At 40.0% G+C, this 23,162-nt stretch overlaps 1 protein-coding gene across 4 annotated transcripts in view; it reads left to right on the top strand.

The window, feature by feature from the left end:
• The window catches only part of Creb5 (cAMP responsive element binding protein 5), a 421,895-nt gene that overhangs the window by 294,823 nt on the left and 103,910 nt on the right, over positions 1 to 23,162 (top strand). For all 4 annotated transcript variants that reach the window (XM_023709868.1, XM_023709869.1, XM_023709870.1 and 1 more), the window contains one exon: positions 21,912 to 22,038. In XM_023709868.1, coding sequence (XP_023565636.1) covers positions 21,912 to 22,038 — 127 coding nt within the window. The remainder of the gene's footprint in view (positions 1 to 21,911; positions 22,039 to 23,162) is intronic.

Genomic DNA, 23,162 nt, shown 5'->3' on the forward strand with positions numbered 1-23,162 from the left:
CCCCCTCCTCCCCTCCTCTTCCTCCTTCTTCTTCCTGGTTAACTCACCTTTTCTTCCCTTCTCCTTCTAAGCCATGTGTTCTTTGCTTATTTCTCTCATACCACGGTTGAAGCCACCTTTAGTGAAATGGGCCCATGCTCTGTAGAATTTCTTCTGTGAGGCCAGAAGGGGCATGTTGGGTCTTCTCAACGATCTAGTCTCTAGCAAGGCACATGGGCAAGTGCCACTGACTGAACTACCTGCAAACAAAGTGTGATTTTCTGTATGACAGAATGGTTTGAAATGTCTGTTATGAACAACAGCAGTGAGAAGCTTATTTTACATCATAGCCCAATACACTAAATACTAACGTGAGAGCTTATATAGGTATATGCTGTCAGCATTCCACAAGCTGGGTTCTGTGTCCATGGATTTAACCAACCCGTAATAGGAAATGTTGGGGGGAAAATTACTTCTGTAATGAACACATGTAAAATTTTTTTATTATCATTATTTCTTAAACAAAACTGTAACAATTATATATGTAGCATTTAGGTATGACACTTATCTAAAGATGATTTAAGGTATATGGGAGAACATGCATATGTCATATAAAAACATTACACTTTTTAAAAGAAGTATTGGGAATTGAAGCCAGGGCTTTACACTCAGCTGCATTCCCAGCCCTTTTTATTTATTTCCTATTTTGAGATAGGGGCTCACTAAGTTACCCAGGTGTAACTTGAGCTCGAACTCTTCCTGCCTCAGCTTTGTAGAGTGCTGGGATTTCAGGTTTTAGTTACCACACTCAGCTAACACTATTTTATATGAAGGATTTAAGCATCCACAGATTTTGGTACAGGGGAGAAGGCTATCCTGAAACAAATTCTGTACACACACACACACACACACACACACACTCACTCACTACTTTTTCTGAAATTGTGCTTTATCTTTACTGCTCCTAATATTTCTTGGGTATCTTATATTCTATTCATTTTACTAAAATCTTTGATGTGAGATTAAACTGGTTTTTGTAATTTCTCATTATCTTCCCACTGATGAACTGCTGCTGATTTTGAAAAGCACTGGGAGAGGGGAAAGTTCACGGCAGTTCTTAGCATAAGGCCAGGAAACCTAGATGTGTTCCCAGCTCTGTCCAGCTCCAAAATGTCTTCCCTGGGCCTTCTTGTGCGCTTATGAAATTAAAGCATTTTACCCTCAGACTTTACCCACAGAGTAATTTTTTGAAAATCCTCCTGCATGGAAGTCAGTAAAGGAGTCCAAGCTCCAACTGGCCCCTATCTCTTCCCGTAGTGGATCCCCACCCCTACCCAGAGGGCTTCAGAGCACAGTCCAGGTACTACTGGTCTGGCAATCTCATTCAGCCTTTTCCAGTTCTGGCATGTGATGATCATTTTACTTCTGAGGTGATGGATGTATCTAATGAGGTGCGGCATGTTTTACGTCCACTGATCCTGAGGTGGGACTCTCAAATGCCAATTCCTGGTGTTAAGGGGCGTTGGGGCCATACAAGCACAGTTCTTTCCTGGTCAAGCTCCACAGTTTGCCCTCAGGTCTTTGGGGGATTAAGGATACTTCAGGGAACAAAGGAGTTTTGAGGAGTCTTTCCTAGATGTGTGAGCAGGCAGACATATGAGGACATTTATTTATGTCATTGTGTCTGCTATTTTTTTTTTTTTTTGGTCTCCAAAATGCACCAGGTTTTTGATTTTTTAACATAGCTCAAATCATTTGGCTCACAGCTGGTAAAATACAATTTTCTGAGTTTCAGAAAGAAAGGCTTTTCAGACTTATAAAAAGAGAGAAGCCCATAAGACTCCTTGAACATCAAATGGCTTTTACAAAACACCATTTTGATGAGTTAAGTGTAAATGAATCAGAAACATACGGATTAAATTTCCCTTGAAAGACACATGGGTTTAAAAATTAGGGGGAAAGTGCTTGGCAAGATGGATTTCAGGTTTGTGCCAAACCTCAAAATGTTTGAAAAATGGTTTGAGACATTTTTACTGAACACAAAATGCCATGGAGTTCCCTCATCCCCAGACATAATAGTGAATCTTTTTGACAACAATTATATGGCAAGAAAAAAGGCCTATGGGGCTTAGCCACTTTCTCGGGTCTCCTTTAATACCCCTTAGACCTGACCCTCCAAAGAAACACATTTACAGAGCTAAGAGAACTGTCTGATTGACAAACTAAAGTTTCAAGTCAAGCAATTACCAGAAAATAACCCCACACTCAGAAATACTTGTATTTCCCCAGTACTTCCCAATGCCGATTATACCATTTTCTAAGTGGAATAATACACTCAAGGGACATGCAGCCTGGGGTATATTTTATTCACTGCTGTCTGGAGCTACACATGGTTGGAGGGGTCATTTGACATTATAATGCCAGCTTCTTTGCAGAAGGGGGACAGCCCCATGAAAGCAGACTGGAGCTGAATAACCACTGGTTTATTAAAATAGCTGCATTGTAGAAAGGCTTTCTTTCTATCATGGAGGCAGGGCATGGAGTGAGGTTTGCAAGTTGCAGGGAATGGTCACAGAAAGTTAAATTCTGATACAGCTTCTCTACATAATAAGCTCTGTTACAACTTTTCCATATGTCAGAATTCTTCCCAGCCGAACAAACTCAGGAGCAACATATCGGGGTCCATGACTAATTATCTTATGGATGTCCCACATCTTATGTCTTAAGTGGGTTCCAATTATTTTTTACTAGCTATTCCTGACAAAAGCAAGCTGACATTTTTCCAATTTGATTTTTTCCTACGTAGAAGCACAGAAGGAGTGGGTTTGAAGTGAGCTGCACAGTGAGTGAAGGAGAGAGCAGGTGAACAGCGCTGTGCGGCCCGTTTGCTCTGTGGCACTACCTTGGTTTGCTTTTGTATTTAAACCAAGATGACATAACTGTGCCTGCCTGCCTTCCCTCTCTGCCTGCCTGCCTGCCTGCTTTCCTTCTTCCCTCCTTCTCTCCCTCCCTCTCCCCTCCCTCCCTCTTTCCCTTTTCCTTTGAAATGAAGGATGCATTCAGTGGCTGCCAATAGAGTTTAGAAGCTAGGTGGTAACAAGGTACTTTATCAAAAGTTCTCAAGTCAGTGTAGACCCCCCCATAAAAGCTATATTTCAGTCTATATGTTTTAACCCTATGCAGTAATCTAATCAGTAAGAAAATCTGTTTGTCCCTTTGTTAGGGCAGCATGCAACATTGTACCTTGCTGTCAGAGAACCCAAATAATTTGTTCATGAAGTAAGTACCCAAAAGGGAAAGGGAAAGTCGTAAACAGCTACTTTGCATCACTTCCAGTAAACATAGTTACACAATCTACCTCTCTATCCCTGTCATCTTACACATATCTATATTTTCTAAGTTCAAAATAAGGAATAAACAAAAACTAGAAATACTGAACAGAAAGTTAAACCAAATTTCTGTCTTGGAAAAGGATTCAGAATCAGATGTAGGGCCAAATTCTGGTTTGACATTTTTACCTTTGCTAAAAGCAGCCTTTCTGTAGAACAATAGGGCAAAGAAGGGCTCCTTTGATTCTGAAATACCCGGTGCCTTGCCCAAGGGCCACATGTGCTTCTCTCCCTCCCTCCCACATATCCCAAACATCTCTCTCCTTTGTAGTCAATTGCTGTCTAATTCCAAAAGGATCAAAGTCTTGCAGTACAGTGCTCTCTATTTGAAAGTTAGCCACCTACCTGAGATATTGTAAAATTAGCTTTAAAGATTCTCACTGTGTGTAGTTCTCAGCTGGGCGTGTGTAGTGGATCCACCTGAATGACACACACATCAGTTCAGTCAGATAGTTTCTATTACTAGATGGGGTGGTTGAGGAGATTGTTTCCATCTCACAATAAAGTGAATGATAGCAGTTATTTAGTATCTTGTCGCCCTTTTGTTGAGATGCTATATCAACCTGTTTTGCCCAGACAAATTACCAGTGTGTTTGGAGCCTACCACCAGCATCCACCTTGCCCCTCTGTGCGCATGCCTAAGAACATTGTGTATACATGTGGTGCAGGGCTAACTTCTCATCTCCCTTGATGCAATTCCTGAAGTATGGCAGAGGCTAGGTAATTTTTTCTTAAAGAAGGAAATATTTCTAATTTTTTTTCAGGTGTCCATTATAATGTGTTTTTAATGAAGAAAAAAAAAAGTGGTACTAAAATTGTCCCTCTGCAGGCTGTGGGTTCTTAGTGCTTAGAGGATGCAAGCAGTGAAATGCAGAAAGGTTTGTGCTAGGAAGAAGAGCTGCCTGCCTAGTCTCAGCTTTCTCCCCTAACCTGTGTTTATCTGGATGGTCTTATTTGTGTCTATTTCCTTTCCATAAAAATAGTAGCTTTCTGAGTGAATTCACCACACATAGATGATCCTCTTGACTGAGTCTGGAGTTTCGCCGTGAAGACACTGCCTCTTGTGTGTGGGGATCCAGGTAGATGCTCGTTTTCTGAGTCATCTGACTTCTGAGTTTTCACTTTTTTAAGAGTATAATTAAGATAGGTTCCCAGGGATTAAAAAAATATAACCCGTGAGTAAAGCAGACAGTCTATAGGTTGCGAGCCATATAAGGAACTTTGTGGGCACCTACCCAAGTGGAGAGAAGCATTAGAGCTATTCAAAACCTACTGAAATGTCAACACACTTTTGAAAAGGGTCCATTAGGGATGCAAATGTGTGGCTTGCTGATTATGATAAGCACTGGAAAGAAAACACTGAAACCCATTAGAAGGTTTTGAGAACTGGATTTTGAAGGATAAGGAAGACAAGTCTAGTTTCTCTTAGGGCTGAGCTTCATTTCCAGTCCTCTCTGCCTGCTCAACCAACAATTCTGATGATTTTAATGGCCCTAAGTATTCCTTCTATTTTGGATAAAGCCAATTAGCTGAAAGGTGAAAGGGCTAACTTTGAAATTCCATCCGTGTCAGGTAAAATTCATCTTAATAAGATCAGTTCTTTGGATTAGAAGCTATAACTTGTTTCTATAGAGAGCCTGACTTTCTAGAAGTTCACTTTAAGCTTTTGGTGTGCTTTGTTTGGTACAGGCAGCAGCAGTAGTCTTTTGTCTAACAAGTTGATTCTCATTTAAAAATCTATCATTCTTACTATACAGTCTTCTGCAAATCAGCTCCTACAGGAGGTCTATTTAATAATCATTGCGGGATTTTCCGTGGAGAACCATATAATCAGAAGGGCCTCCCTAATTGTGGCCATCTGAGCTGTTCACATATGACGTCACATGATATCATAATGGATAATCTGAAGCATAATTTTTGTTTAATCACCCTACATGTAAAAAAAATGCTAATTGATTTTTTCCGTCTTACTTGATCTGGAGGGAATTGTATCAGTTTCGAGGACGTCATAAAGCAAAATATTTGAAGTATGTTTCAAATAATAAAAGAGAAGTACTTAACTTAATAAAGATGTGGAATTCATTTGGGAGGACAAACACTGGATGGACACCAATAGATGCAGAGTTTGCCAGAAGTTGCAGCAGTCCATCATTCTCGCTTGTCCACTTCGCCCTGTCACTTCTAAGTCTACTTCATATTAAGAAACTGAATTCTGTTGCCCATACTGGACTTTGAAAAGTTGCCTTTGTTTATTTTGTTTTTGTGCATAAAAAAAGAATCTTTCAAAAATGTTCTTCCTTATAAGGAAAGTAGTCCATAGCACTTACAGATAGTTAATTATAACTAGTTTTTAATGCCTTATTTTAATTAACGTTTACTTGGCATTTGTATTTGATGCTTAGGAATTTGACATAAAAGTTATGGCATTTGACCCTTCTGGAGAGCTTCAGCAGTTAAAACCATTGGCAAAAATGGAAAACACTTAACTGTCATAAGAACATTTGAATGTTTTAGTGTTAACCTAAAACAAAGATCATAAGCCCTGGAATGAACATTTCCACTTGGCATTCTTGCTTTGGTGCTTGTCAAAAGAAATAGTCTCATACTTCAGAAAGGCAGAAATATCTATTACTGGAGCATCTAGGCAAATATTTTAGTGTTCTTGTATGTTGAATCAACCCTCTTAACTTCTAGAAAACTTCAGCTATATTCTGGTCTTCTTTTTTTTTTTTTTCTTCTCTATCCAGATGGAGGAGCAAATTCTAGAAAGTACAAATTATCCCAATGGTGAAAAGAGATGACAATGACTTTCCCTTTTGCAGCTAAAAGATATATAATCCCTGTCATTATGACAAGTATGAATCTAAGACAAGGGATAGACACTGAACAATTAATCTTATTAGAATACATAATATAAACGTATTACTAAAAGAGCACAAATGAAAGGCACACAGGCTATGACTCTAAGTTAGAGGCACCTTTCACTTGGAAGTCATAGAAAATTCCAAGGCAGTAATATGTAACGGGAGGTGTAAAGGAGAGATAAGAGTTAATCAACAAAGGATCAGATAAATGAGAATTCCAGGCAGAGGCTTCAGGCAATATCAAGGTTCTAGAATGCAAACGGTCTTGAAGCATTCTGAGAAATGAATGAATGAAAGCCAGGGTGGGTGGAATTGTCTGTCCAGGGGGAAAGTAACACTACAGGGATCTAAGAGTATGACATTTGAAGAGTACTTTCTCTTTTAAAGGTCTTAACTGCTAAGAAAAGACATGGCAGAATGTTGAACAGGGATTTTTAATTCATGTAGGCCATCTTCTGCAGTACAAAGATTGAATTGGAAGGGAGCAAAGCTAGAGATATAAATTGTTGGAGGAAACCAAGGAAGAGAAGACAATATTTGGGAGTAACATGGTGGTAGTGTGATAGAACTGAGAAAAGGTGGGCACTCCATGTCTATTTTGGGAGTGGAGTCCGCAGAACTTGGTGAATGATTCCAAGTACCTGATGAGAATGTCAAAGTTAGTGTGGGGATTCTAATATCCTCCCAAATACATTTAATGAAACATCAGACACACAGGATACTTCCTGCAGAAAACAATCGAGAGATGGGATATTATAGTTCTCTAGAGAGAATTAGGAGAGGAAGATAGATAGATAGATAGATAGATAGATAGATAGATAGATAGATAGATAGATAGAGATGATAGACTGATAGAGACTGGTTTAGCCTATGAATTTTGACTTTTTGATGATGTGAAAACATAACTATAGAGCCATTCTGGTTCAATAGAGCCATTCTGGTGCAATATTTCAGTATAATATTCTATTATTTGAGGGAAAAGTCAATACTTTATTAAAAATACACACTGTGTACTAAATGAGTTTGCCTAGCTATAAGCTAATGTAAGTGCTCTAAGTATAACTGAAGTATGATGAGTTGTGATGTTCAGTAGGTTCTGTATATTAAATATATTTTTTCTTATAATAATTTCAATTTACAATGAGTTTATCAAGATAAAACTCCATCATAAGAAGACTATCTATGTATCTATCTATGTATCTATATCTATGTATGTATGTATGTATGTATGTATGTATGTATGTATCTATCTATCTATCTATCTATCTATCTATCTATCTATCTATCTATCTATCTATCATCTATCTGCCTGAATGCCTACCAAGAGGAATTAGCTCACTAGATAATGGAGGTTGATCTGCCCTCTGCCAATTGCAGGCCTAAAAAAGAAGGTGTTGTAAATGGTAGTCCTAATCTGATCGCTCCAAAGAAAACAGGGGCACCATCACTACTAGTTTTTCATCAAATGCGTGAGTAGACTTATCCCACTTTCAGACAGAGAGAGAAAAGACACACTTCCTTCACTTTTTGTTCTCTTTAGGTCTTTGGTGGGTTACATGATATCCACCCAGGTGGAGAAGCCACGTGGCCCTAACCAGCCTGCCAATTCAAATGCTAATCTCCTTCAAGTACACCCTCACAGATCTGCTCAGACACATGTTTAACCAGCTCTCCAGGCAACATGTGACCCAGTGAAGCTGACCCTTAAGTCTATCATAGGCATGATGGACCAGACAGATCTTCCATGGGGCTCAGTACAGGGAAAGCTATCTCAGCTTTTCAGCACATACGATCAGGTAGCATCTACTACTCCATAGTGACAGTATATTTCCCAGCAGGTGACAGATTTGGAGCATTTTTTTGTCATTCTCAAAATGCACAGCTTAGATTCTATCCCATGAATCTGATGACACCACAAAAAGACCGAGCTACTTATTTGGGGGACCTGTCTTACAGCTGCTGAAATATGCAATTCTGCTCATTCATGAATGATCTACTGTGGTGCATGAAAATGTGAAACCTTTACTTTGTACTACTAAAGAAATCGTTGTTCATGTGTGAGAAAGAGTTCTCCCCTTTCCTCCCACTAGGATTTCTGGTCCCTGCCCTATTTTGCTAAATGTCACCTCTACTTAGGTACTACGGAAATTTTCTTTTGTTCAAGAAGAGGATTGTTCAAGAACCACCAGCCAGACAGGAATTATCCATTTGTTCTGACTTTGAGGAAAATCTGTTTATAATTGATGTGTTGCTTCCCTGAGATAAGTACTTCTGGGTGTTTCTCCAAGAGAGGTTACCACTATGGATCATATCCACTCATAAGTTTAGGCTTGAGAAGTTCTTGAGGGTCATTGGCTGAGCCATCTTATAAGTGAAGAAACAGAAACTGGGGGACGTTGAAGACACAGTCTGGGATCACCTGGCAAATGAACAGCGAGGGCAGCAGGATCCTTATGAGGTGTTTATATTCAAAGCCATACTGTGAACTGCTTGGTTTCATTTTTTTTTATCATGTATCAAGTTGACACATCCTGAGAAAGTACAACTTGGCCTTCTGCTCTGATGTGTGAGTGGCTTAGTTTGAAGGGAAATTTTGGAGCAACTAAGCTCTCATCACAATCAGGGAAGGGATTTTGGGGGACCCGGTCTTCAGAGCGGGCCAGCATGTGGAGCATGTTCTTTATGTATCCTGTCAATCACTTTCCATTTCTACTTCTATTAGGGATTTATGGTCTGCAGCTAGAATTGACATTTACTTTGCCTATAATTCTACCACAAATTAAAATCAGATCCCAAGTCCCTCTGGGGAAGTTGTTTATGAAGCTGTAGGAAGACATCTGAAATGATGCCAAATTACATTTTAAACTTGAAACACCAAATACCACATTTATTTGAGAGGAGGAATAGGGCTGTCTGGGGAATAATTTGGGAAACTGAGCAAGTCATTCTCTTTAGCAAAGTGCAGGGCCACCAAGGGAGGGAGAGGTGTTTTAGAAGAGTCACTTTATATGAAACACACCCTTGGCCCCTGGCTTTTAACTAATCATTTAATCCTAAAGAAACTTTTTGTTTTCCCAGAATGAACTTAAGAGAAAACCTGCCCTTGCAAATTCTGACCTTTAAAAAAATATATGTAGATGGTTCAGTTGTACTTATCAGTACCTTGACAAAATGGATGAGAGGAATATTGCAATAAAGCAAATGTATAAAATGTAGACCTGAGTTCCAAGATTTGACCTCACTAATGCTGGCAAAAGTGTGTTTGGGGACAAAAGTCTATCTATCCCCTTTACTTTTGAGCATGTAAATATCAGACAGTGTTTGTGTACAGTGTTTATAGAGAGCATGGCCACAGTTTCAAATTCTCAGCCTGATGACAGAGCCGAGCCTCTCTCCAGGGAAGTCCTTTGCAGCGACTCCTTTGCTTACATGGTCAGCCCATCCATGTGTAGGTTAGAAAATGGCAAAGCCCCAATGGAAAAACCCTCTGAGATGTTTGTATGCGAAATGCAGAGTAAATGCCAAGTGTCATTATTATGAACTTTATTGCTACTATTTTACTAAGTGCTTCAGATTAATATCAACTTAGCTTCACGATAAGTGCTCTTGCAAAGTGGGAGAACTTGAATGGCAGCTCAGGAAGGTTGCACAGGGAAGCGAACCCAGTTTCCTAGAAACTCAACCCTTCCCCCATCCACAATCTCACTTGAGTCCGCACTAAGCCTGCTGCAGTCCCTAGAAATTTGGGTAGTGTTTCACAGTACTCTTATCCTTAAAGACCCCTATTATGGGACTGGAGTTGTCATCATGGGGAACCACTTGCCTAGCATGTGTGAGGGCCTGGATTAAATCCTCAGCACTGCAAATGAAAGAAAATTTAAAAGAATTTTAAAGGTCCCTGTCATGGATCTGTCATAGGGATATGGCTGCTAGGAAATGAGAAATAGTGTGGGATAATATAACTTCATTAAGTCATTCAACAAACGCTTGTGAGCGCCCACTGTGTGCCAAATTTAGTGCTTTCCTGTATTCTAATCCAGAAGAGAGATGGGCACATGCTGAAAGAGCACTTGGCAGAGACCACCCTGGCCTAGCAAAATCAGAGCAGGCTTCCCAGGGGTGACAGTGGCCCTCAGTCAAAGAAGAGACACCCAGATCCCTTGGAGAGGTGGGATATTTCTGGATATTTTCCCCGCATGCCTTACTTACAAGTTCAGAACAAGATAACATCTTTGTGTTTTGAAATGATACAAGTGATTATTTTATTTTCTAAAGCAGATGAGTCATTTTTTTTAGTAGAATCATCCGCCCTCTAAGGGCCAAACAAACTCAGACTACTCTCTCTGATCATCCTCATGCCATACTTGTGATGTGAGGTTTGTAGCCCTGTGGCTTTGTGGAGGAGAAACCCTGAGGACAAGTGAGTTGCACCACCCTCACACTCCTGGTCCATGGCAGAGCCGCCAGGAGCCTGCAGCCTGAGCCTGCACAGCCATGCGAGGCCACTTCATTCAATTTACTGGTTCATGAGGGCAGCCAGCATTCTTGCTATCATTTCTGTCACCCCTCTGACTGGAATGAGTCAAAATAATCAACCTGATTTAGGAGTCGAGAGGTCCACCAATTCCTCCTTCACCTCCCTAGAATCCAGGCCAGACAGGAACAAATCTGTGATGTTTTTTTTAAGAGTCTAGTAAGAGGAAATTCCAAAACCTTAACCATTTAATTGTTTTACACTATTTTTTCCCCCTTAGGAGATCTTCTTTTTCCAATTTGAATCCCATGTGCCACTGATTTATTGTTGTTATTATTCTGCTCTAGTTGGGTCCGACGTACTGGTGACTGGTCGCTGACTGTTCTCTGACTCTAGTACTTTGGAAACTTGAAGGTTATTGGTCATCTCTCAGCTTTCTCTACTGTCGCCTGCCCTGGCCAAAAAGCTCTTAATTGCTTTACTTTTCCCCCTAGGTCTCTTGTCTGACCTTTTAATTTTTTTTTTTGCACTTTTTGGGAACCTTCCATAAGTTCTCCATCCCTTCAGTCTCCTTCCTCCCATGTACAGATGTACAGATGTCTTTAGTGTCTTTCCTGTGCACCCCATGGACTCTGGTAATTTTCCTCAGTGCTAGTTGCGATAGTTTTAATGATCCTGTATTTGAATATTGCACTTGCTACCAGATTCTCACAGCATTGCCCCTCAGAGTATCGCCTTCCTACTTTATCACCAAGAGTAGAACCTGGGAAATCAAACTTCTAGCCCATACACAGACTCATGGTTGCCAAAAGCCATCTATGGCCCCTCTCTTGCCAGTGTATCAGTGCAGCTAATAAGCACAGTGTTACCTCACAAGAAGCCAGAAGACAATAATTCTGAAGAATGGCTGAGTGGAAGCGATCATAAATTTTGTTCCCTAGGCCAGGTATTGAAGAGACTGTGCTTCAGGATTCAAGAGGATGTTAAAGCTATTACTGAGAGCCGTGTAGCAAAGGGCGCTGGAAAATGTGCACACTGAGAGAGCACCAGTCACCCAGGTGACCTGGTAGGCTTTGTCCAGAGTTCTTCTGTCTTTACTGGAGTCTCTCGTCGCTGGAGCGATTATCATTGATCTGAAAAATTCAGCAGTAAATTCGGAATATGTGTGTGTGTGGGTTGGTCGTGGTGGCGGATTCCACCACAAATCATTGAATGCAAATATGATAACTGTCACACCGGAAGGCCAGGAGAAAGCTGCACGGAATTGCTGACTTACAGCTTGGCGCAGGGGTGGGGGGCCTCCACGCCGTCTCTATGCTGAGGGAGGTCTTTTCCTCTGCAGAATATCCAGGCAAGTGGACTAGTGAACGTGTTCATGAATTATTTATTTATGGTGAATGAATGCAAGCAGCAGTCTCATGTAAATGACAAGACTCATAATCAGAGGGTTGCTTATTTGTCCTTAGGAAGCAAGGAGGAAGCTTATTAACAGCTCACAACAGAAGGAAATTGTACTGAAAGATACGCCTTGATAAAGATATATTTTTCCACAGCTGGTCAGATGTTCATCACTTATTTGAGCCACATTCAAAGTAATCTTTTATTTTATGTCCTTTGATCTGCATTTACTTGCCTTTTCTAAGTGTAACTGTATGAATAATTGATGCAGCTGAGAAGTTATTGGCAGATTGAAAACCCATCTCTTCGTGTCTGCACATCTGACCCATGGCTGAAGCCAAACTGCATTTAAAGTCTCTTACAAACGATCTTTATGAAAAGCCTTTAGCTCTTTACGAGGAAGAAATATCAGAATTTTGAAAATAGATTTTTTAAAAATAATAATACATCACAAACCAATCCAGCCATGTTTTTGGTTAACTTAAATGAATCAGGCTGACTGCATGACTAATTCAGATTAATGGTGCAGAAATCAGTCATTAAAGAAGCCAAGAGAAAAAAAAAAGATTGATTTAATAGTCTTTAACAGAATGACTATAAATTCAGGTCTCCCTCCTATTACTACACTCTCTCCTTAAAACATTGAAAGCGCTACTATTCCTCCTCAGCCTGAGTGGACACAGCGCATGCACTATAAAACCACACCAAGGCCCAGTAGGATGCGGATCTGCTAGCTGTATTATGTTTTATTACTGCTGTTGGATTTCTCACAGCCAGGCTTTCATTTTAAAGGAGAAGAAGTTATGGTTTCAAAGACATCAGATGCTACATCTATAAAATAAAGACATCAGTGGTACCAAATTGATTTTCAAAACAAAAAGAAAAAGAGGAGATCCTCGTTTACTTCATTGGTATACTTTACTTCAATGGTATACTTCATTTCAGATACCCCTGGCGATGACGATTGCAAAAATGCCATCACTGACATCAATAAATCTGTGTAACATAGAAAGGAGCACTTAGGTTGACTGTGGTGTGAGTGAATCGGGTACCGGAGCACGCAGAGCTCTGAGCGTTGTGTGGCGCACCCGAACTGCGGAGCACACGTTCAGCTGTGAGAACATTGTATAAATTGGAGACAGATGAGAGCTTCAGAATTTTTCTTAGCCTTTCCTTATGAAATGCCTAAAATACAGTTGCCTATGAAAGTTAATTTAATTGATGCCAAAAACAAGTGTGTCTAGGATTTACCTGAAAGCCTGAGTTTCAAGGGCAGTAGTGCCGGTAACCTTGAAGACAACCATGTACACTCTTCAAGATCTACCATAGACTGTTCCAGGCTGTTAGTATAAACTGGAGCTTCACTTATAACTTGTAAATCAAGTAAGTTCTTTTCACTGTGAAGATAATTGTAATGCCTGTTGCCAGTGGGCGAAATCCTTGTTATCCATGTTTTCATTAATTCAAGAAGTAGTTATTAAACACCTCCTAGGAACTTCTTTCTTTTTCTATTATTTTATTATTTTATTCTTGTGGTACTGGGGATTGATGCCAGGGTCTTTGCATTGAACTATATCTCCAGCTATATCTTTTTAAACTTTTTATTTTAAAATAGGAACTTTCTAAATCTCTAAATTGCCCAGGTTTGGCTCAGGCTTGTGCTCCGCTTGCCTCAGCCTCCTAGAGTACTGGGATTCCAGTGCTGGTATTAGAGAGCCAACTCCTTGCTTGGTTCTCCATGTTTCTTAAGTTTGCTATATGATCAAAAATTATGGTCAATGTTTAAATGTTTAAAAATTCATTACAGTAAAAGGCACATGCCCATGAATGTCCTCAAAACAGCCCCCTTATTTCAAGCACACTTATTTCATCATTCTTGGCAAATGTATTCCTAACTATGTTTTTAAATAATTTTAAACATTCACTGACATGTATTTTTTAAATCACTCCCTGTATCTGCTGTGATAGGCAAGACAGGTGTGATTCTGACTTACTTAGTTTGGTTTATTGTTTTACTGTGAGAAAAGGCTTTTAAAAAACACTCGGTCATTAGTGTGGTATGTGTCTATAATCTTAGCAATTAGGGAGGCTTTGGTAGGAGAATCACAAGTTCAAGGTTAGCCTAGACAATAAAGAACCTATCTTAAGATAAAATTGAAAAGAAATACAACTTCCTTGGCATGGGTAAGCCCCTGGATTCATTCATTAGTACCAAAAAAAAAAAAAAAAAAAGAACCACACCATGGATGAATTACACTTGGGCATCTGAAAATAAATTTCAAGAGACTACGGAATTCTACTTACTTCATTTGCTATTACATCTTTCCCAAGTGGAAATTTATAAATAAATACGCAAATAATTTAAGTGGTCATATTCATTTTCCCCTCTAAAATGAGAATGTATGGTCTGACACATGAGCTCCTTAGTTGATCTTTGATGAGTGGTCAATTGTTTCCTTGATTCACTGATTAGTTAAACAGTGATAAATGTTATAGGGTTCTCCTTGCAAGGGGAACAGGGTCAAACTTTGAGGTGTTTGGAGCCTGGAGACATGGCTGGGAAGCAGCCAGTGGTCAGAAGCACAGAGCTTGGAGTTGGTCCACCTTCTGTCACAAGGATACAGGCTTCACTGTGTCCCTGCTCAGGAAGATGACAATGCTGGGAGCTGAGGGGGAGGGAGATTAGAGATACACAGGCCAGTTATCTTCCTGAAGTCCTAAATGTCCATGTCATCAAAAGAAAAGCAGGTGGGCAACCTGTCTTGGGAGCAAGTATCAGCTTTTCAGCGGAAGTCCTCTCTTGAGTTGCAGAAAACTTGGAAGGGAGAATTCATATTTAACTGAACTTACTGTTGTATTGGAACCTTCTTCAAGGGCAAACTATTTCTACTTGTTTGTCTTGTTTGTTAAAAGAGGAAATGGGGTATTTGCTGCCCAGTCATTAGCAGGTTGGTGGAGAGAGGATGAGTTCATTCAGTAAGTGGCACGGGCAACTGAATGATATGATCTCTCTCTCTTGACATCTTTTTAATTGACAAAATAATTTTATTTTGTCTTTTTATATATGGGTCAGACAGCTTTCTTGTTTTCTCAATTATTGCTCTTGTTGGATTTTTGTCACTGTTTTCAGGAAAAACAAGATACCAAAGGCTGATCTCTGGGGAACCAGTTAGGTTCCATTTTGAGGAAATGTTTGCAAAGGCCCTTTCTGAGAAATAATGTGAAGTGATTTTGCAATTCTCTCGAGTTGTGGGTGAGAAGAGTTCATTTGTTTCTGTAGATGCATTTGGAAACCTAAAGTTAATGAAGTTTTTCCCCAGTATAAGACTTCAACTGAGTCTCTGCATACTGAGCTATAGTCCCACTATTTTGGGTTTTTCTTTTTAAATTTTGAGACAGGATCTCACCAAGTTGCCTATGCTACACTCTAATTTGTGATCCTCCTGCTTCAGTCTCCCAGACTGTTGGGATTATACCTCTGAGCTCTAATGCACAACTAAAGTAGATATATTTTTAAAGAAAGATGTTTTATATGTAGGGAATGTTGAACATTTTACATTGGTTAAATTGTAGTTCCTTAACCTTGAAGACTGGTATTCTTTGAAATCCCAGGTTTAAGTTACACTTTCTTTATTGAAGCATGATATTTAATCTGTTGTTTAATCAGTGTTTTAGAATCAAAACAAAAGTAATAGCAAATAATTTTGATGTGGCATGTATAAAAGTTAGCATGCAGTAACTCATTTATAGCTGTGAAGCAAATGTAACTGTCATTCTCATTTTACAATTTAGGAAGCAGAAGGCCAGAGAAGCTAAGTAACTTGTCTAAAATCTCATAGCTAGTACATGACAGAGGTTGGACTCCAATCATGACAGCCTTGATGCTAATCCCATTTACTTAACAACTCATTGAAAAATGGAATTATTACCCCATGTGAAGAAATTAATACATTGTCTTTACGTTTCTCCTTTGATTTGATTATCCTGAAATTTTGATTTCTTTACAAAAATGGGGACTTTAGAATTCCATATTTCCCAGGAGAATGACTAAATGCACATTTCCCATTAGAAAACACCTTCTCCTAACATAGAAGAATTTATCTGGTACAGGGGCACACAACTATAATCCTAGCTACTCCGGAGGCTAAGGGAGGAGGACCACAGTTCAAAGAGAGCCTGGGCGGCATAGCAAGACTCCATCTTAAATTGTAAATAAATAAACAAATAAATAAGGCTGGAGAGATATCTCACTTGTAGGGCACTTGTCTAGCAGGTATGAGGCCCTGAGTTCAATCACTAAAGCTGCAGAATAAAAAAAGATACAAGAACTTATGTTCTCTTCTTAGCATTTTAGTCTCTACATCCCAGACAAAAAGTAGTTTACCATTTTAGGCCACAATACTCCCTTTAAGAAGGTGCACAGGAAGCCCACGTTTCTTTTCATAAGCAAATATAATGGGAAAGGAACACTCCATCTACTCTTCCTGTGAAATGCTGATACATTTAAGAGAGGAAAGTGTAGCCCAAACAAATGCAGAGCCCTGTTTGGGAACTCCTTTTGAAGGGAATGGTTGCGTTTTCAAATGTAGCCTTGGAACTAAGAGCTGAATTCTAATCCCCCCCTCACCATAATGCAGCTTAGACCTAGCTAGGTTAAACACATCGGGTTTCATGTGAAGACTCAACATGTGAAATTTAGACCTCAAAAGATTTTGAGATAGCTGAGTCTGTCTGTTCATTAGACACAAGAAATAGCCCCAAAGCTTAGAAAGTCTCTTCTAATGTGGTGACTGAGTGGCTGAATCTCCTACTTCTTGCTCAGAATTCTACTGTCTTGCCATAAAGGTTTAAAAAAAATCCCCTCTTTTCATCAAGGGTTTAGATTATTTCTTTATCTTTTTGAGATTGCTTCTATGTCTATGGCCTGCATTCTATGGTTACATTAACCTTCCAATTTTCTGAGCTAATGTTTCTCATCATTTGCTCTTTCCTTTGGGTGACTGTGTGACTGGCCAACCTGTCTGCTCTGACAGTTCATTAGACAGTTCTAGGGGGCCATAGAGTTTTCAAGGACCTGGGAACAGAGAGCAGCCTGGAGAGACCCTTCTCCACCTACCCAAATGGACAGACACTGGCCCCCGGCTCCTTAGAGATAGTAGCTTGCTGGGGGCAAGGAAGACTGGCAGACAGGGTCCTGACTTTCAGACACCCCTAGATGAGAAAACATCCTTCAGGGTGGGGGATGAGGACATGAAATTGCTTGCTGTGGTACCTATCATTTTGCTAGGGACAGTGAAAACACAGTCTGTCATCCTTGACATTTTAATTGAAAGAAAAGCTTACATAGATTTCAGCCATAAGCAGTATGTTTATACAAGTGTATAAAGAGAAATAATCTGTCAAGTTGGAAAACTCTTAATTCTGTAGGACTCGATTTAGTAATTGAACAATCCAACATGAGCTCACACATCTTACCTTGTTCCATGCCTCAATAATTTTTAGTAGAAATACTTTACCTAGAGGCATATGGTTATTAACAAGGAGGCACGGCTCACTCAAAGTCTGGAATTATTAGCTCATGGCAACAAGCCTGCACTAGAGGAAAAGACTGTTGGGTCTTTGTTTTCACAACTTTATTGCTATTTTGCAACCTTATTTTCAAAATCTAATCGATGGCTTGTGTGGGAAGGTTTTTGTTTGTTTACCTTCTTAAGGAAGAAAATAAGACGTTGACATGAGTGACTGATTTCTTCTGTTAGCAGTATTCCATTATTTTACTACTTCATGGAAATTCCAGGGAGCAGTGTGAATATCAAAAGAAATGGACCGTGAATTTATTTTAGCATAAAAAGTCAATAGTAATTTAGTTATGGGACCATCAAGGTGTGATGGGGGAAGCTCTGTTTTACAAGCTGAGGATAAGCCGGGCTCCCTTTCCTGACCCATCTGACCTTGGGCAAATATAAATGTATGTGAGTTCAGTTTACTCCTGAGTAGATTTGGAATAATATGACCTACCTACCACACTGCCATGTTCCAAATCTTGTAAAATGAGCAATATGAAAAAGTATGAAGCATTATTCAGGTGCAGCATAAAAAGTTTTATGAAAACACACTGTATTAGATATTTATTTCAGTACTGTATACACAAAGGGGTTAGACAGCATAATTGTTTCAATATCACTTGCCTTAAAAATATGAATATTTTGGACAAATGCAGATTTCTGTGGTCCCCACTCTACAAGTAAATCCTCAATCTGATCCTGTTTTTTTTCTTTTTTCTTTTTCTTTTTAAAATGTTTTTTAAATACTGTGGATGAACTCCAGGGTCTCACACATAGTAGGCAAGCCCTCTACCACTGAGTAATATACCTCCAGCCCTGGTTCTTTATACACATACTGATGGTATAAAGTTTTCTTTTTAGTTTTTATAGTTTTAAAACTCTAAGCAAGGAACCTAGAAACTTCTGTCAGTTTTGTAGGTAGGAGTTGGGGAAATAATATACAGAATCTGTGAAAAAACAAGAACCTTAGAATTATTTAGAATCTAAACATACAGGCATCTGAAATAATCATTTTCCCTTCCAAGTATATATTGGTAACTGGTTTCATTGGTATTACTTAGAAACCATAATTAGAATCTTGAGAGAGCCTAGTACCCTGAAAGGCTTTCTTAACCAATAAGAAAGCACTTGGCATTGTAAAATTTAGTAGATTTATGCATGGTGTGAAGATAACTGGTGTACTCAGAACAGTATATTCAATGAAACATGCCACTTTCCAACTATTCTATACAACTGGGAGTTTCTGTCATTTGGAGAAAAATGAAAACTCATTTTGAATTTAATTACTTTTACATGTCTATTCTCATCATCATTGAGTTGTCTCATTGATTTCTTTTTTAAAAAGCATACATCAATAACAGCTAATGACCAAGTTTATTTTTAATATGTCAGTTTAGAAACAGAATGCAAATGATGCTAATCTGTTACCCTTTGTTTTGTGAGGATATCACAAAATCAGCATCATATGAAGAGATGACTTTAGTTGTCTTTTCTAGAACAGTTTTTGTCTCTTCTTGTCTGTAATTGAAGCTTTTTTTTGTATTTTAGGGAAGGGTATACAGGGTGTTCAGGGTCTCACTACTAAATCGACTCATAATGATCCTCCTGTTTACAGCCTCCCAAGAGCTGGGATTACAGGCGTGTGCTACTACGCCCAGTCTCAATTGCTGCTTCATGTGTAATCTCAGAGGCAGAGTGAGTACAGCAGGACCAGGGATTGAACCCTCAGCTCCTGTGTCTGCTTGTAGGCACTTTAATCCACTTTAAGTTGGCTGGCCCTGAAGCTTTTCCTCTAGAGACAGGAGGATGTAAAAATAAGCTATGCATGTGTATATGTGTATGAATAGGTGCACACATGAACATCGATTTAGATGAATAGATGGGTAATAAGCCTTATACAGAGTACACTCAAGAATCTTGCTCATAATCAGACAAAAGAATTTCGATTATTAATTCAGAACCCAGAGGAAATTACTGTTATTAAGTATTATATATTTTCATATACAACCATGATCCTTTCATTGAAGTTCCCAAACAGAATGTTAAGACTGGGGAGTAGGGCCTGGGGAGATGGCTCAAGGCAAGGGCCTGAGTTCAATCCCCGGTTCCACAAAAAAAAAAAAAAAAAAAAAAAAAAAAAAAAAAAAAAGACTGGAGAGTATAAAACAAGCATTGCCATTGTATGCCTGTGAACTTTGCATCATCGCCTCTGAAGGAAGCACTGTACTCATGCTCTCCTGTAGCGTTTTGGAGCACTTAGATCTCGAAGACTCTTCCAACTATGGGAGCTTGTAGGCCTTCACAGGCATGGTGTTCTTCACTGTCAGTCCACCCTGCAGAGGTCCCAAAAGTACATGTCAAGAAATATTCTTGACACCTCACTTGCTGATCGGAAAACACTCATTTCGTTGATATAAGCTACTACATTAGCTTCCACACACATTCTATTAATAAAACCGGGTGTAATTTGTATGCATTGACACAACCTCTGTGGAATGGCTTAAAGTCTTCCATATTTTCACATATGCACCTTCTTAAGTGTATAAATCTTGACTAATTTATGACTAATCCTTGTAAGATATGTGTAACTATGATGTTTCCAAAAGAGCTCTCATGAAAAAAAAAAAAAAAAAAAAGGGTGGAAAACTTAATCTTCTCTGGAATTTCAACAGCAATGTGAACGAAGAACATGCTGGCATCCTTTCCACCACCATCCAATCCCCGCTTCTTTATGGGTCCCCCAGGAAGACACAGGGGCTAACAGAGTAGCTCCCCACACCCCTCTGATTGGCTCATGCACAGGGCCTTGGTTCCTCTGCGCGGAGGACAGAAGCATCTGTCATTGCCGCCTTCCCCAGTTCTTAGCACGAGGGGGATCTCCCTATTTTAGTAAGTGAACTAATTCTAGAAGTACGAGTTGGTCACAGGACACACAAGAGAAGTTGCTTAATGTGGACGACTCTGATGTTTTGAGAGGACTTTGTTTTGTCTAGTTTGTTGTTAAACCTTTAATTTAATAGTTTACCATTTATATAGCTCCCCAGACCAAAAACATCAGGAGATTGAGAATTTAGCTGGGAAGATCACTTGTTTGCCATTTTTAATAAACACAAATAATTTCCTTTCTCCCTCAGCTCCACATTCCCTGGCTCGTTAAATCAATTTAAGGTCCTTAATTTTTTTTTCTTTTTTTCCTGTTTTTTTTTTTTTTTGGCAAGTTGAAGCAGCAGCTCCAACTATGTGCTCCCCTGAGTAATGCTTACCCAACTCCAGCAGGTCAGGCCCAAATCAGTTTCTGTCAAACAGCCTAACACCTCGAGTTATATGAAATGAGAAATTGGTGGTGGGGGCTGGGCTCTGGACTCATGCCCCGAAAGGCAGCCTTGGCTCTGCAGCCCATAATCTGGCTGCTTATGTTTGGGCCTTGACTTGGGATTTTTCGATTCACAGTGGAGAATTAGAAAAGATTCAGATGGATTTCTCTTCTTTTTTGTTTTCTTTTTCTTTTTTGTATTTAGTACAGGGTTTATGGGGTCTCACTACACAGATTGGACTCGTAACGATCCTCAGTTTTCAGCCTCCCGAGTGCTGGGATCACAGGCCCACACCACCATGCCCAGTCTCAGTTGCGCTCTCAGCACGTCTCTGGGGCGGGGCTGGCACAGCACACTGGGGATCGAACCCTCAGCCCCTGAGTCTGCCTAAGCAGGCGCTTTAGTCTGCTGAGCTATCTGGCCCGCCAAAGTGGATTTCTGCTAGAATTCATGAGCTGAGTTTGCTGTGCCAATGCAGAGAGTGCCAGTGTATCCAGAGCAAAGCTAGGTGGGCTCGAGAGCAGAGAGAGGAGGAAGGATGTTGGTAAAACATGTGTACCTCCAGCTCTAAGATGCCTGAAAGACTGAGAAGAAATTCTCAGCAGGCCCAGGATTCCACACTCAAGCCCTTTCCTTAGAAGCAGGACTGCGAGAGGTTCACCAGATTGTCTCTGTTGAACATTGGTGAGATAACAGGACTCAGGAAATGAAGTGGAATTTGATGTATTTACTAGGAAGCAGCAAAGGAAATCAGGCTTGTATTTTATTTGTTATTATTTCCCTAATATCCTCAATTACGTGGCTCTCCCATCACTGGCGCTGGTCTGCTGCACATGTGATGTGGATGTGGGTGTTCCCACTGGTTCTGGGCCGCAGTGAACAGGCCTAGAGACGAGGAGTAATCTCGGTTGTTTTTCCTTTGTTCCCAGGCCTGTCCCAGGCTCTCTATCTTCTCTGCTACATCTCCACAACAGACAGAGACAGCCAATGCCAGCCTCCATGCCTGGGACCCTGCCCAACCCAACCATGCCCGGATCTTCTGCTGTCTTGATGCCGGTAAGAGCTTGCGGGAGTCCCATTGAAGCATCTCCAAGGAGCGGAGACTTGGTGCTCCTGAGACAAGGAAGAGAAGCTGTGCTCGAGCCTGACAGAAAGCAGGCAGCAGCTTCCTGACGAGCAGCCAGCTGAGCTGGGTGCCTGTTTGTCTCAAAGGCTCAGCCGCTGATCCCCAGGCATTTTGCTGGCTCTCCTGGCCTCTGGCACTTTGCTAGGAGACAGGGTCCTTCTCTCTGCTAATGACCAGTGACTCTGCAATTCCCACAGAGTGGAATTTGCTCAAGGAGGCCACGTTTTCTAGCTACAGTTAGCCTTCTCTGTCTGGGGATTCCACATCTGCAGTTCAACCAACAGTAAATGGAAAATATTTTTTATTTTTTTAAAAAACTATTTGTTTATATATATATATATATATATATTTATTTATTTGATACAGGGTCTCACTATGCAGTGATCCTCCTTGTCTGAGCCTGCCTAGGGCTGGGATCACAGGTGTATGCCACCACACCCAGTTTCAGGGCCTGCACGGTGCAACTGGGGTTCGTAGGCTAGTACAGCAATGCAATATTGGGGATCAAACTCCAGTTCTTGTGTTTGCTAGGTGGGTGCTTAGACTACTGAGCTATCTCCCCAGCCCAGAAAATACTTTTTATTTTATTTTTTCCCTGTACTGAGGATTGAACTCGGGACCTTGTGCCTGCCAGGCAGGCACTTATGCCACTGAGCTATATTCCCAGCCACCGGAAAATATTTTTTAATTACACCTGTACTAAACATGTGCAGATTCTATTTTATTTCTTGTCATCGTTCTTTAAACAATATAATAATTATTTACATAGACTTCACATTGCAGTAGATATTATAAATATTCTAGAGACGATTAGATACATGGAGGATATGCATACATTCTACTGAAATACTGTGTCCTCTTTTTGAAAACCCACAGCCTTTGGTATAAATGTGAAAGAGAGCTCTAGAACCAATCCCTTTCAGCTACCAGGGATGACTGCACTCCAAAGTCCAGCTTGACTTGTGTACACTAACAATAAACTGTCAATGATCTAGACAGTATTCAGAGTAATAATTATGATAATAATAGCAATAATTATGATCATACATAATAG

Source organism: Octodon degus, unplaced genomic scaffold, assembly GCF_000260255.1.
Source record: "Octodon degus isolate 3935 unplaced genomic scaffold, OctDeg1.0 scaffold00015, whole genome shotgun sequence".
NCBI classification, from domain to species: domain Eukaryota; kingdom Metazoa; phylum Chordata; class Mammalia; order Rodentia; family Octodontidae; genus Octodon; species Octodon degus.